We start from the raw sequence: 16,414 nt of genomic DNA on the forward strand, positions 1-16,414 counted from the left end.
CACCAATTTTCTTCCTCTGATCAATCAGCACGGAAGACAGATCAGCAAGTACTATACAGTATAATCAGATATCCACTTGGAAGTCCTGCTCCTCTTTCTCTGAGGAAACTCCATTCTCTATGAGAGATTCTTCTAAAGCTTTCCCGTCAACTTGGCTTGAAGAAAAAAGACTAGTACCCTCCTCCCTAGAGGGAGATAAATGAAAAACTGAACAACTTTGACTTCAACAGTTTCAGATAGATTGACATACATTGACAGATAGATAGATAAATCAATCTAGATATTTATCTCCCTTACTTTCTTTTTCCTGATTTTATAAATTGCAAATGGGGTACCTGAGGTTATGACTGAGAAAGATGGATCAGAACACATTTAATTAGCCATGAAGAGGGTATCTAGATTTCTATTTATTATTATTATTATTATTATTATTATATTATTTTATATTACTATTTTATAGAGTGGATATTGTGACTTTTTTCTCCTTATTTGGGTGTCTAAGTTGCTTATACCAAAGGTACAGGAAATCTACCCTTATATTTTATTTGTCAGACATTTTGCTCCTAATGTTTTTCTTGTCAGTTGGGGAGGCTACAATGATAATATTATTAAATATTATGAGACTCCACCAGGAAGGGGTAATTTTTCTTTCAGTTAGTTTTAACTTGGTGTCTTAATTAAATCAACAGCTTTGAGCCAATAGCATTCATCTGACTCTGCCAATGTATTTCATTAAATGTAATCCTCTTTATCTATAAAGCAGTCCAATGAATGTATTATATCCTAATTATATTCAAGAACATGACCATGTAATCCAGAAGGCCAATATTCTATTTCCATTTTTGTTGAAAGGATTGCTTTAGATCAAAGAGGACATTGCTAGCTACAGTGCAGAGAGCAGGGGTGATAAAAGCCAGGTAAAAATGAGGAGAGATGCAGATAGTGAGCATGCATTAGAACCTTTCTGAGTCCCAGGGGAGAAATGATTTATGAAGTAATTAATCAATGGGCACAGATGAATTGGACAACAAATCATTTCTACAGAACTGAATAGGGACAAGGGCAGAAGTAGCAGGACCAGTTAGGAGAGTGTTGCACTAATTTGGGCAGGAGATGATGATTGCTGGGACCAGTATGTCAACAGTGGAAGAAATAAGAACTAGATGAGTTTTGAATATATTTCAAAGGTAGAGCTAACAAATTTTTCTGATGGATTGTGTATGGTTGTAGCAGAAGAAAGGAGTCAGAAATTGCTCCAAGAGTTTTGGTGTGAATTACTGAAAGAAAGGAGTGCTATTAATGATGATGGTGAAACTCTGTGACAGTTGCAGGTTTGGAATGACAGAGGGAGATAGATCAGTTTTGGACAGATTAAATTTGAGATGCCTATTAAACATCTATGTGGATATGTTGAGTAGGAAGTTGAATATACGAGTCTGGACTTCAGGGTGAAGAACTAGGCTGGTGATGTAAATTTGAAAGACATCAGCACATAGATATTATTTAATGTTAGAGACTAGATGACAGTTACCCATAGAGAGGATGGATAGAGTGGAGATATTCAAGACCTACCTTGGAAACTACAGAGATCATTGAAATGAGGAGATACCAGGAAGAGAGTCTAAAATGAGCCTGAGTAGTGTAATTAATAAAGTGAAATTTAATAAAATGTATAATTTTTAGACTGTGTAACTTATTTTCCATGAACAGTTAAATGATTATAACTTTAAAGTATTAAGAAATATTTGACTTTAAAAAGTAAATGGTAGGTACTTCAGGCTTTATAACAAAATATTGAATACATTGTAGTCCAACTCTCATTTTTGTCCTGTAAATAAATCCTTCTCATCTTTCAGTCTACATAGTTGAATTCAGTAGCTTTAAGAAAGTGACATTCACCAATGAATAATAAATTCTCATACCCAGGAGCAGTTTCCTTCTATGACTGCACCAAAGATAGGAGACTTAATTTATGTCCAACTGTCTTGCTTTCTAAAACAGAAAACTCTAGATAACTTAGCACTCACTTCTTGACACCTAGAAAGAGAACTTTCTTGTTTTATTATGAGTCTCATGGCATGGTATCTTTTTCAAGTTCTTTGGGATTCATTCGCTGGTTTATTACTGGCAAATACTGAAGCAGGCATTCATAAAGTAGAAATGCAACCCGGAGATTAGCTTGAAAAGACATGTCAAAAATTTGATCTTTCTCCTTTTTCATTGTTTTAAACTAATGCATGATTCCTGATAATGAGGTAGAGAACTGTATTTACCAACCTTCCAAGGAGATAAAATCTCAACTGAAACTATTAGAATGGGATAAACTACTCTTTCCTGGGGACAGAGCACAGTGGAATGAGTAGGTCTTGTATTAGTCTAAGGGTTAAATGTGGAAGAGAGGAGCTACATATATGTAAGCAAGGGCATGGGGCTGAGAGAAGAAAAATAGGAAGGTAGAGCACAGCTTAGTGATGATAGGACTGTGTGTGTAAGCATGTGAGAGATGATGATGATGATGATGATGATGATGATGATGATGATATGATTATGATGATGGAGATGATGATTTTTACATTTAACCATGGGAGGGTGGGGGATGGAGGAAGAAATAGAGGGAGATATGGCTTAGGAAGATATTCAGGAAGCTTTCTATTTACTGTACTATATAAAATGTTTATATCTTAACTCTTAAAGAAAGCAAAGCAAACAGCTCTGTTATTTATTAAAACTTCTTGAATAACCTGGACAGTGCCCAAGTCCACCTGAATCAGATCATACCACATAATTGAGCCATAGCAGCAGCTAGATTATTAGAAAAAAATGAATGCCAAATGGTGAAAAAGAATCAGACATGTGCAGAATACCAAAGCAAAGCCAAAAGGACAATATAGACACTACTCTGGATTGAAATGACAATCTGGGGAGAATGCTCTGTTCACAGAATAGGATGCTTCAGCCTAGACTCTAGGTGCTCGAGGATTGGAGTTGAACAATGTTACACAAATTCACAAATAGAAGGAACTTAAAACATTTTTTTCATGATATAACTATCTGGAAAGTAGTTCTTAGGTAAGTCCAAAGGATACCCAGTTTCTTAACTGGAGTTAAGAAACACTGGAGTGCTTTCTCAAAATGGAGAGGTTGATGTATAACTTCTGACCTGCTCCATTGGCCTGGCACAGTCCTCAAGTGATTGATTGCTACTGTTGGATTTCAAATTAAAGTGACCTTAGTAATCACTAGTTCAAGTCATCTTCCTCTTGGAAAATGCCCTTTTCTAGTGTGCATGAAGGAACTGTGATGGCTAATGGGAACACTGTCATCAGTGTCAGTGATGTCATTTTTGTATTATTTATTTTGTTATTGATGTTAAAAAAGAGGGATGTTTATTTGTAACCATGTCTCTAAAAAAGTTCACATCTCTCCCTAGGAGGGCAGCTTGTTCTATTTAGCCCATCTAATTTGCTTCTGTTATTGCTTTGCTCCTGTAAGCATTTGAGGTTATGACTCCTTATCTATAGCAATGGGCATTAGCTACTATTTGTGGACACAGATCCATCGAAACCTCCATCTAATGGCAGTCAGGCTCACCACCCTGGAGGATACGAATATCCAGATGAATCTGAGCTGAGTGCAAATGCTGGAATGGCATTTTCTGCGTATGTGTTAACCTCTTAATAAATGGTTAAAAGCAAGACATCCACTGGGCAAAGGTATGAACAGATGGGAGGATCAGAAGCACCTGTAACTGGTTCACATTACAATGGACTTATAGCCAATTGACCAAATGACCACACACATAAACCATATTACAAAGGGACCCATGAATCTAATGATGCTCAGATCATTTGAGGTATAGACAATAAGGCAGAGTTGTCTCAGCACTTTGGAGCTGGGCGGTCAGAATATGGTGGTCAGAGACCAGTGAGTTTCCCAAAGCCCAGTAAAGAAACCTCTCTGATACAAATATTGTACCTTGAGTTTTGCCTTCTGTATAGCAATATGCAGAATGCTCACAAGGAACATTCCAGAAACTAGAAATGCTCTGGGATATTACCGAGAAAAAGATTCTAGGATTTGAGGTTTAGGGATGACTCCAGTTTGCATCGCTTGGTACTGTGAAGGAAATCTAGCTATACATTATATCCTTGAGAAAATTAAGGGAAAGCAACATCTTACCCATATTTCAGAAGATACATTCATACATCGAGGTGTGGAGAGAAATTGATCCAAACACAATAATTCTGTGTTCCTTTCTCCCCTTTTCCAAATTTTCAAGCACCTACGCTGGTCAAAAGGATGTTGAAGGAAACGGCGAGCCTCACAATGCCCTCAGAGACCCTTGAGAGAAATTCTGATCGTATTAGGAAAAAGAAAAAGGGTGTGGAAAGAAGAAAATCCAAGGGAAAATATTCTAAAAAGAAAATTGCACTTCCTGAGGGTTGTATTTTATGAGGAGGCTCACAGGTGCCCAACAGGGGTTTGGGCTGTGCAGAAAAAGAAATAAATGTGAGGCCAGAGGGGTCCTGAGGGGACAAAGAGGGAGAATGTTTATGCAGCTGTTATGAGTGAAAACTGGTGGAGACGGAGGAAGAGGATTTTTGAGTCAGTGGGAGCTGGGAAGCTTTCATGGCACATCATGAAAATCTCTCTGTCAGCCCATTAAGGTAGACCTATGATAACCATCTACACTGTTCGTGGCTGTAGGATATATCTTTGAAGGAGACACCATGCAGAGACTGGCCCTAGATACAGCCAGTTATATTCAGGCAACAGTTTAAGGGTAAGTGAAGAAGTCATTGATTGTCACACTGAGTTTGTGGAATTCAAAGTGAATGATTTCAATGCTGATTACAGGAATTCACATATTTTGTTTTCCATTAGTGAAACTGAAAGATCCCAAGGCTTTTGAATGCCTCTAATCATTCTTCCTCTTGAGAAGATTTGATCAACCCACTCTAGAGAAAGAGGTTCAAATTTTCACAAAGATAACTTAAATCTATCCTTGGTTAATGCATCAGTGGTGAACTTCGGGTCAGTAAATGAAATGTGTAACCCACTTCTGTCCAACAATTGCATTTAAGCTACCTGAAATGAATCCAAGTTCAGCTGTGGGATCATAGAACTGTATCAAATTATGATCTCATTTCTCTCTTTCTGCTCACCAACCCTTATTCAAGGACTATGATTGATCAAACATTTCCTTTCACTTTTTTTCAAAGATTTCCTACAGTTTAGGGTTGAAGATTGGTTGATGCAGGTGGATTACTAATTTGCCAATATGCCTAAATTTCTAGACAATTGCAGTAGATTAGTTGGGCGGGTGTGTGTGTGGAGAGAGAAGGCAATCTTTAAAGAGGTTAGAGCTTTGTGTTGTGTTATCAAAACATTTTATCCTGACTCCCTTGCTTTATAAATCCTGATGGAAACAAAACTTCCTACTTTCTAATATTAACACACAACAATCCATACATACAAGCAACTTTTAACAATACATTTAATTTTGGATATTTTGTATTAACAGACTAGAATATAAATAGTTATCTGTATTAATCAGAACATACACATGTACGTATTTCATCCATATAAAATATTTAATATGATGATAAAGAACATTTTATCTAAAACATCAAGCCTGTATTGAAGGCTGTAACAGTGCCCTAAAAGATAAATTACAATAAATAATAAGCAAGACTTCTCTGTCAAAATATGGAAGGTGTAAAGGACAAAGAAGACAGGCAGAGAGGACTCCCAGACATAGTTCTTTGAGTCAGTGGGAGAGACTGTATAGCAAGTTGGGGAATAGTGGAGGGAGAGGGGTGATTAAAAACAGATCAACAACAATTAAAGCATAAACACATTAGGGAAGAAAAGAGAATAAGCTTTCCTCAGCTAGTCTCAGGCTTTTGTTGTTAACATCTAAGTAGAACTGAGGCAAAACTAAAACTAAAGGAAATCTTTACAAACCTTAATTAGAGTCTCAGAAATTAAACCAGCCAGAGTGAACTATACAGGGTCGACAGCAGCCTAGTTTATTGGTGGAAACTGCCTGGCAACATGGCCTGGGATATGGCCTGGGATATGGCTGGTGACCTGACAAGTGCCACAGTAAAATCACTTCCAGCCCACTCTGATTCTGCTTTCCCTGTCCCCAACTCCTTCTCCTCCTCCTCTTCCTCCTCCTCCTGTTCTTCCCTTCCTCTTTCTTCTTCTTCTTCTTCTTCTTTCTTTTCTTTCTTCTTCTTCTTCTTCTTCTTCTTCTTCTTCTTCTTCTTCTCTTCTTCTTCTTTTCTTCTTCTTCTTCTTTCTTCTTCTCTTCTTCTTTCTTCTCTTCTTCTTCTTCTTCTTCTTCTCTTCTTCCTTCTTCTCTTCTTTCTCTCTTCTCTTCCTCTTCCTCTTCCTCATCATCTTATTGTTCCCACTTTGGGGTTAGATCCAGAAATTGGCAGGTGAGCCAAGTGTATGTAACTTCACTCAAACACCCAGAAAATAATACTCTTTTCCTTTGGAAACTTCACAAAGCTCTCTGGAAGATGCCTCAAGAGCCTATTGGCCTGTGCCTAATTAGAGTTTGGAATATTCGTTTCACTCATTTCTAAAAGTTAAAGCCATTCATTTTTCACAGTGAAAAACTTGCTAAAATTGCTCTCAAATTAAGCAGTGATTCATAAAATGATTTGTTGAGGTCAAACTCATTATTTTTACCTTCTCATTCAGCTAGGAAATAAGCAGCCTCTAAGCCAACCCCCAAGTTAGGCAGGGGAAGATCCAAACAGCCTCAACAACTCCCTGGAGGTGGTCTCTGTGTCTGTTCACTGAACTGTATACAATAACCAGGGCAGAGGAGGGAGAGGCTCAGATCATGTCACTTCTGAGCTGAAGTGGCTTCCTGCTGGCCACAGATAATTTTAATCCATTTAGCATTGTTACAAAGCATGCCATGCTCTGCACCCCACTGGTTAGTCATCAACCCCTGACCCTCTATCCTCCACTCCAGTTCATTCCTTTTGTCTGAAACAAAATTTCTCCCATCTACTTTTCCTTCAAATACTAATGTAGGCTTTTCAGAATGATTCTCCAAATTTGAGTTAGGAACTACGATTAAAGGAATGAATGAGCTCAGGGACAAAGTATAATGGGGAAAAAAATGAACACCACTTTCCATCTTTCTTTCTTTCTTTCTTTCTCTCTTTCTTTCTTTCTTCTTTCTTCTTTCTTTCTTTTTCTTTCTTTTTTTATTTCACCATTTATAATGCAACTCCATTATGTTATGTATATATATATATATAATAGTGCAGTCTTAACCATTGCCAGGGTAGCCTCTTACAAAGCCCATAACATCTGAGGTTTGGAAAAGAACAGTGGAGTCATCTGGTTAAGCCCCCTGATAATACAAATGAGAAAGTGATTAGAAGAGGAAGGAGGTGCTAGTTGAAGAGCTACGAGGAAAAATAATTGCATGGTCTGGGTTAGTTCATCATGAGACATTATGAAAATGTTTAACTCAACATAGGGTGGCATTTATAGGTAATGGCTGTATTAGTAAATGAAGTTTGTAATATTTCTGAAAATTATAGATTAAATATTCTCAATTTATCAGCTAGAAATCAAAGAAAACGGCAAAAAAGCTTTCATTGTCAGTTTGGACACAGGTGAGAAGAAAAATTGGGCAAGTAAGAAAATGAAGAAATTCCTCAAAAAGCATCACCTATTCATTACATGATGATCTGTTAAAAGGTGTTTCATGGCTCTGGTTCATCTATCTATTCCTTAGTAAAACTTCTTCTATATCTTTTTAAATAAATAGATATGTAATCTCAGGTACTGGAGTGGAAGGAGAAAAGTAGAATTCAGAATGGTAATTCTTATTGTGATAATTCTAAATTGAAGCTCCATACCTCATATAAACATTACCATAGATTCTAAATTGGTACACTATACATGATATATTTTAAGTAGGATCATTCTTTCTTTTTAGCAATATAATTTGTGACTTTATATGAGTGCATGTATTTAAGGATATAAACTTTCAAACATTGCATACACACACACAACACATACACACATTACATATGTGCATAAATTGCCCTGAACTTCCTTGACTACAACTTATAGAGCAAATCAAAATTGAAAAAGAAAAGGTGTTTAGCAAACTTTGCCCTCAAAAATTACACATTTTAAATAATGGCTGCTTTAGCATACATTGATTTATTGTTATTTCTTTATAGCAATTATTCATTGTTGACATTTTTAAAAAGATCTATTTATTTATTTGAGAGAGAGAGAGCGAGTGCTACAGGGAGGGACACAGAGACAGAATCTCAGGCAAAACCATCTCCTCCCCATACACACACAATACACTGAGCACAGAGCCTGCCATGGGGCTTGATCTCAAAAACCTGAGATCATAACCTGAGCCAAAACTAGGAGTCAGCTGCTTAACCTACTGAGCTGCCTAGGTTCCCCATTGTTAACACATTTTTAAAAATTAAGTATTTATACTGTGAATAGTTAAAATACCATGAAAAAAGGATGACTAGAGTATAAAGTATACTAAACTATAACTCTATAGTTAAAAAGAGAATTTGTACATATGACCAAGATTTACCATATCTTAATGTATATCTTTTAATAAGAGCTCTTTTTTTAAAGGGGACTTCTAGAAAAAAAAAAGAAAAAAAGGGGACTTCTAAGAAAGTTTCTAAACAATTAATTTTAACATGAAACACTAACTGTAATTTAACTACATATGTCTTATGTACAATATTAAATAATATTTTAAGATAAAGATTACAACAGTCCTGGTAAACAATGCATTCCCTGTGATGGTTTCTAGGGCACAATGATGATCGGGTTATAATTTTCACTGGCCATTGCACTTACCTCCACATCTTGGAATGGGTCCACTCCACATTACTTTTCCATCCATAAGGATACATGTAATTGTTTCTGTTCCCTGGGTTTTAATAAAATCCTTCTTCACAAATAACCGAAATTGAACTTCCTAATTGAAAGTTGTCTCCAAACCGCCGTGCATTGATTGGTATTCCAGGATCAGGACATTCATTATGTCCAAATGCTTGAGAAGAGCAAACAAAATATACAATCAGTATGAGAGGGATTCTTATATATTTGGGATGAGAAAAAACTGATTTTAAATAAGATTATATTTATTTCTAGAAAAACTTTTATTAAAAAAATTATGGTTCTCCATTGACACAATCTATTTGCCTATGATGTAAACAAGTGTGATTGTTTTAAAATAGTGTAATTATTTTTCAAGTATTAATTATATAAAATAGAATTGCTTCTGCTTATTTCTGGAGATCATTAGACTTAAGCTATGTAAAAATTTCCAGTGTAAACTGATTAGAATTCTAATTATTCTAAGTACAAAGCAGGTTGACCACATCTCATTGCAAACTTTTATTGTGATTCACTCATTGGAATGGAGAGACAGTCTTGTGAAGTTATAGTGAAAGGTTCCAATCTGGTATGAAAGTCTTAAAATTTTTTATAATTTTCCATTAGTCATCTATTTTCTGCTATGTAGGAAAGGGAAAGGGAGCTAACTCTTGCAATTACCATGTTTCAGACAGTGATAGGAGATTTGGAAAAGTTATAATCTCATTTAACATTTAGAGCTCTAAAGAGTAATGCTGAGATTCAGAGAAAGATAAGTAGCTTGCCTCAGGTCATAGAGATAGGATTGAAATGTATCCTTCAGTCTGGCTTCTCATTTTTTCTAACAACATATTATATCTTGGGTTTTTGTTTCAGGTCTCAAGAGAATGTGAATTCTTGAGTTCAGGGTCATTTCCTATTTTATTTTGTGTCTTCTATGATATATTTAGCTTAGCCTTAGCAAGTAGCAGAAGTGCAGGGGACCATGTGCTTATTTGAATCTCTCAAGATTATAGATTACACGCACCCTCCAAATTTCTCTCTTTACTACTTACTCGTCTGGATCAACAAATATGCACCATAAATGTGTTAAATAAGCATGATATAAATGGAAAAACATTTAAAAATAGCAAAGTCTAAATGTGCAAAACATAGTTTAATGAGTTATTTACAATTATATTCATGCTGCTTAAGTACATCAAGTTATTTGAAATTATCTCACTAATCATCATTTTCATATTCGTTCATAAATTATATAACTTTTATTATTCATTCTCTTCATTTTTAAGTTAAGCCAATACAGAAGAATATTAAGGTAACTTCTAATATACCTAAAAATATACTTGTAGGTAGCTTTTTTCTACTTATTGTTTGTTGTTGTGTTAAAAAATGAAAAACCTCAATTGATTAAAAACTTGTTCCTATATATAATGTCTGATAGGTATTTATTTAGGAAAAATAAAATTTCAGTAGAAAACATTAGTAAGAATTTGAATAAAATAGATTAAATTATTTACTAAGAAACAGATCAAGACACAAAGAATCTATTTCCATAATATCCTGAAGGTACCAGAAACATTAAGTTAAAAATAATATGCATTTAAGACAAATAAAAATAATAAATAGATAAGTGCATATATATATATTTATCATATATATATCTTTCATTTTATGTGAAATATTTTTGAGGACTTTCAGATAAAGCAACTATTTTATACAGCAGTCTGTGTGACACATGTCACAGCTACTTTAATAATGTGCAATTACATGTTGACAACTTCACCACCAGTGACACTTTGAAAAGGCAATAACTGCTTTTTGTTACTAATTGCCAAAGTTCAGCATTGAATGGCGGGGGTGGAGGTGAGGGATGCCATTCTCTTTAAAGAACAGGAAACTATAATCCTATTGTTATATGACACAAATATTAACTCATCAAGTTGGTCAATACCTGACAGAGTGTGGTAGCTTCAGGGAAAAAAAACAAGAAAAGTCACTAGTATTCTATAGCTTTAGGAAACGTTTGCAAACAGAGGCACTATATGTAAGTGTGTTAACGTACTAAGATATTTTTCTCCTTATGTGATTCATATTTTTTACTATATTTATATCATTTTTTTCAGAAAAATACAAAGAATATGAGTGATAGATAAGAGTTCAATAACCTCAAAAAAATCTCAAAGCAACATAATAAACACAGTAAATAAGATGTTAAGATAATAGTTCTTAGGTAACTAATAGGTAACTAAACAATGACAGTTAATTCTTATTTAACATTTACTAGGTATCATATACTCTATGCTAAATTATTTACATGCATCATCTAATTTATTCCTTACAGAAACCTAAAATGGTTTTACTGATATGAACAATGAGGCTCATTTATTAAACCTAAAAATGGAGCAAAGCCAAGATTTGAAGTTGCATAGTTTCAGTGCAGAGATGACACTCTTAATCTCTAAAGTACTTCCCCCCATGATGACTTTGCAAAGTCAGCTCAGTGGTCTGCTGTCCCTAAGCTAATGATTGCCTGCTCTGTAATGTTTCTGCAGCCTTGTGAATTTTGTCTTTGGAATTATAATTCTGTGTTGTCATTATTTGTTTAAGGTCCTCCTTTTGTTTATGAATATGTTGTTTTGTTTTGTTTTTGTTAAGATTTTATTTTAAGTAATCTCTACCTTCAACATGGGTATGAAACTGCAACCTTGAGTCGCATATCAGGTGCCCCGGTTTATGAATATTTGAAAGAAAGATTTATTTACCTTAAGTTGCATACCAATAATGGTCAAAGTATATGATATACGTTAGGTTTGAACTTATGCTTATAAGATTGAATAGAATAAATAATGTATTGGCTGATATTATAATATTTGAAACATTTTTCCTTAATTTGAGGTCTCTCACAGAGAAATGACACAAGAGGGAATAAAATATGGTTGGAAATTGCAAACTGAATGACTATCCTTAGCAATATTTTATATATATATATAGGACTTGTTCAAGCTTCCTTTTCTGTGGAGGAGAGCTGATTTACATGATTCCTTTCTAGCTTTATGTTGTAGAAATACATTATATAGAAAAAATAAACTTACTGTTATAAGTGATGTTAAAGCCACGTCCTGACATTGAGTGGTCTGCCTGAAATTCCAATCGCAGTATATGACTATTACTAGTAAGATGGGAAGGCACCTCAGCCCCAGTAAAGGTTCCAAGAATTGGGGAGTCTGGAGAGTCTCCATCTTTAACGGCAAGGAAATCAAACTGGGATTCCAGATCAAAGTCATTAAAAGAAAGATGAATCCGGCTCCCTGGATCAGAGATTATTGTCCAGATGCAGTTTAAATTATTTCCATATCCTTCTGGGTAATCAGGAGACAGCACTGTTCCCATTGGCGCAGTAAAATTAGACAGGCAAGGAACTGTTAAAATAAGATTATAAAATACAGTAAATGTTCAAAAGTAATATTATACCTTATTTTGCTTTATTTTATATTTTAATATTATACCTTATTTTGCTTTATTTTATACCTTATTATGCTTTAACCTTACTTACTATACTTATCTTTATTATACCTTTATATCCTTTATATCCTTATTATTTCTTTATTCTATTTTCATGACTATGATAATCAATTAGCAGTTGAAAAAATAATATTAAACAATGTAAATTATAAAACAGAAAAAATGTTACCACTTTCATATATTAGGAAAGGCAACTGTTACTTTGCATGACATGACTGTATGCTTAAGTATGCACAAAAGTATCATCGGAGTAATAAAGGCAATTTATTTAGACATTTATCATATTTGTATTAGAGTTCTACACAGTTTTGTTTCTGTGCTTAAGAAAGAACAGAGGTGAAACATTTAGAGATTTCCATATAAAGCTATAATGCTCATGAAATGATTGAAGACAAAAAATATTATTTGGATATTAACAAACAGGGATGTTGTAGCACAGATGAAACCTGGGGTGAGGGTGGTAACTAGGAGAGCTTCATTCTTACCATGGCCATGGGATGCTCTCATATTTTAAACACAGATAAGGAGAAAAATTAGCTTTTGTAGCAATCACCACTAGTTGTTAACACTGGACAAACTTTCACACTTTAGTTAGATGAAGTCTCTTCCTGCCCCTGGTCCACCCATCCCAGTTTTCTTCTAATTTTTAAAACATCTGGGCTAAATGATCACACAGAATATTTAGGAAGTAGAAAAAGGGTAAAGAACAGAAAAGTAAATGGTCTTATTAAAAAGAGGAAATCATAGTTAAAATAATGATGTATTTTCTTCCAGTGGCTTTCATTACATAATTTTCATTCATATAATTCATATAATTCATATAATTTTGCACCAAATTTAATTTACAAGGGTATGAAATTTAAGCCTGAAAATATTTTGCTAAATTTCTTTCTAGTAAAGTTGTATTAACTTATTCTGAACTATAAGGATATATTAGGGAGTATATAGCTCTACCAGCATAAAATATGATCATTTGACCTTCCTTATTTGATAAGAAAAATGACATATTATTAATCTGCCCTTCTTTGCTACTTGTAAAGTTGAAGATTTCTCCATTTTCTCTCTTTTTGGAATTTACAGGCTCATGAACTCTGATCACTTAAAATTATGAATGCTTAGTTCAATATTATGATTTACACAATATTCATACATTATTTTGTTAATTTAGTATAAATAATTTGTTTTGATTTGAGTATTAAAAATAATAATTTCTTCTGATTTTTTAAAATTTTTATTTATTTATGATAGTCACAGAGAGAGAGAGAGAGAGAGGCAGAGGGAGAAGCAGGCTCCATGCACCAGGAGCCCGACGTGGGATTCAATCCCGGGTCTCCAGGATTGCGCCCTGGGCCAAAGGCAGGCACCAAACGGCTGTGCCACCCAGGGATCCCTTCTTCTGATTTTTTATATTGCTTTTAGATCTTTTATTAGCATTCAGAAATTAGACAAATATCTATCTACAGAAACATAAAGACAAAAATATAACTATACCTATGTATAAGATGTGTAAAATATTTAACATATGCCAAAGAATGATAGGAATTATATATAATCAGTTATTTATTACTACCTATGTATAATCTTTATCATTTAAAACATATAGTTTCTAACCTAAATTTGCTTGTTCTTCTGGATGGAATGATGTGAGGAGTTAAAACCAGCTCTTGGAAACTGATAGCCATTGGGCTGGATCCAGTAAATGTGTTTGGTACAATTTTTTCTTATACCTGTCAAAAATTTGAAATCAATTTTAAAATCATCCTATTTCACATCTGAGGGGAAAAATTCCAGAGTTCTAACTTCTTTGAGAAAGTTAATGCACTCCAGTCCCCTACTACTTCCATAATGGGTGCACACATATCTAGTCCTATTCCCTCTTCACATTTTTACCTGCCTGCATCCTGGAATCATTTGATTCTATGGCCCTTGATCTAAAGGCAGCGTCAGAAAACTTCTGTAAATGGAGGAATGGTAAATGCTTTGGCTTTACAAACCACATGGTTTCTTGCAACTACTTAACTCTGTCACTGTAGCAGGACATCAGCCACGTGCAATAGGTAAATGAAAGTACACAGTTATGTTCCAATAAAACTTTATTTACCAAATGAGGCTTCAGGCCAGATTTGTCCCACTTGGCTAATCTCTGATCTAAATTACCCCCATTCTAGCAAGGGATGACTGAGAACTATCAGGCTAATTTTTCATCTCAGATGAATAGGTCAATGCCAATGTAATATTCTAAACCCTTAATTATATTAGATGCAGTTTTTAATATAACTTCCTTTGACTCAGTGTTATATTTCTGTGAGTACCACACTAATTTCTGGTAGCAACTCAATATTATACTTTAGTATCGAATAAACACTTTTCTTTTAAAAATTCTCACATCTATTCTATTATTGCCTGTTTTTTTGTTTTGTTTTGTTTTTTGTTTTGTTTTTGTTTTTGTTTTTGTTTTTGTTTTTGCCTAGCTGCATGTCAACACATTCACAAAGAATGTGAATGTGTGTTCACAAAGAAAGTATGTCAGGATTTTTATTGAAGTTATTGAAAGCAATTTCTATATAACAACATATTTTATTCTATTCTATTTTATTTTATTTTATTATTTTATTTTATATTTTATTTTATTTTATTTTATTTTATTTATTTTATTTTATTTTATTTTATTTTATTTTATTTATTTAAAGATTTTATTTATTTATTCATGTGAGACACACAGAGAGAGAGGGAGGCAGAGACACAGGAGAGGGAGAAGCAGGCTCCATGCAGGGAGCCTGACATAGGACTCCATCCAGGGTCTCCAGGATCACACCCTGGGCTGAAGGCGGCGCTAAACTGCTGAGCCACCTGGGCTGCTCAACATATTTTATATAATGTCTTCTAATTCAGGAAGATGGCATCTATCTCAATGTTTTTCTCATAAAATTTCCTTTTCTGAATAAATTTGAAATTTTCTATGGGTTTTTTGGATTTATGTAAGAATTATTTCTACATATTTTTTAATTTTATTTTTCTGAGAAATTATCTTTTCATTACATTTTCAAATTAGCTGTTGTTGGTATATATGAAACTAATAATTGCTACATATTCATCATATAACAAGGTGCAGGTCTTCATTACTTTTAAAATAGTAAAAAAAAAGTGTTTTATAGGTTTTTCAAGAGTTTGCAGTAGTCAGCATTATTTTAAATATTTTATTAAATGGATTCTAGCATCCCTTAAAATGACTTAAAGAGAGTTTCATTTTTGATGTGATATACCACATTAATAGATTCTTCAATATTATACAACATTGTCTCCTTGGAGGGACATCCAGAGCTAAAGATCTTCCAAAGAAGACTCTGGAAGTATCACTAAGCTTTAGATAGTGCAATGGGAGCAGCCCGGGTGGCTCAGAGGTTTAGCTCAGCCTTTGGCCCAGGGCGTGGTCCTGGAGTCCCGGCGTGGAGTCTCACGTGGGGCTTTCTGCATGGAGCTGTTTCTCCCTCTGCCTGTGTTTCTGCCTCTCTCTCTCTCTCTCTGTGTCTCTCAAGAATAAATAAATAAAATCTTAAAAAAAAAAAAAAGAATAGGCACCAAGTCTTTCAATAAAGTTCTTAAAAAAAAAAAAAAAAAAGATAATGCTAATGGAATCAAATCAAACTCCCCTAACATTTTCTTCTCTTACAGCAGGAACTTCACAATGATCTTGGTTAGGGATGAGCACTAGGCCTAAAAGGAGAGGGTTCTATTGAGGAAGTCTATGCACTCTTCCTCTCCTACATTCCCTGAAGAGCCAGCAGAATATATTTTAAGTAGGGAAATTCCTGCCACATTTGAAAAATGCCCACTTTGCTAAAACCTAAGATTAAGTATCATGGCAATATGTATCCAGACATCATACCGAGAAACAGTAATGCTTGCTTGATATTTTATTCCTTTTTAACGATGCAAAAACACATATTAGAAAATTACCTCTTTAAAAGTTCTATTACCTTAAAAATAA

The 16,414-nt window shown here is 34.3% G+C and overlaps 1 protein-coding gene across 2 annotated transcripts in view; it reads right to left on the reverse strand.

Moving 5' to 3' along the window:
* CSMD3 (CUB and Sushi multiple domains 3) overlaps window positions 1-16,414 on the reverse strand; it is a 1,311,859-nt gene that overhangs the window by 451,054 nt on the left and 844,391 nt on the right. For both annotated transcript variants that reach the window (XM_038555367.1, XM_038555366.1), the window contains one exon: window positions 11,997-12,323. In XM_038555367.1, the coding sequence (XP_038411295.1) occupies window positions 11,997-12,323 (327 nt within the window). The remainder of the gene's footprint in view (window positions 1-11,996; window positions 12,324-16,414) is intronic.

Source organism: Canis lupus, chromosome 13 (assembly GCF_011100685.1).
Source record: "Canis lupus familiaris isolate Mischka breed German Shepherd chromosome 13, alternate assembly UU_Cfam_GSD_1.0, whole genome shotgun sequence".
Taxonomy (NCBI): Eukaryota; Metazoa; Chordata; class Mammalia; order Carnivora; family Canidae; genus Canis; species Canis lupus.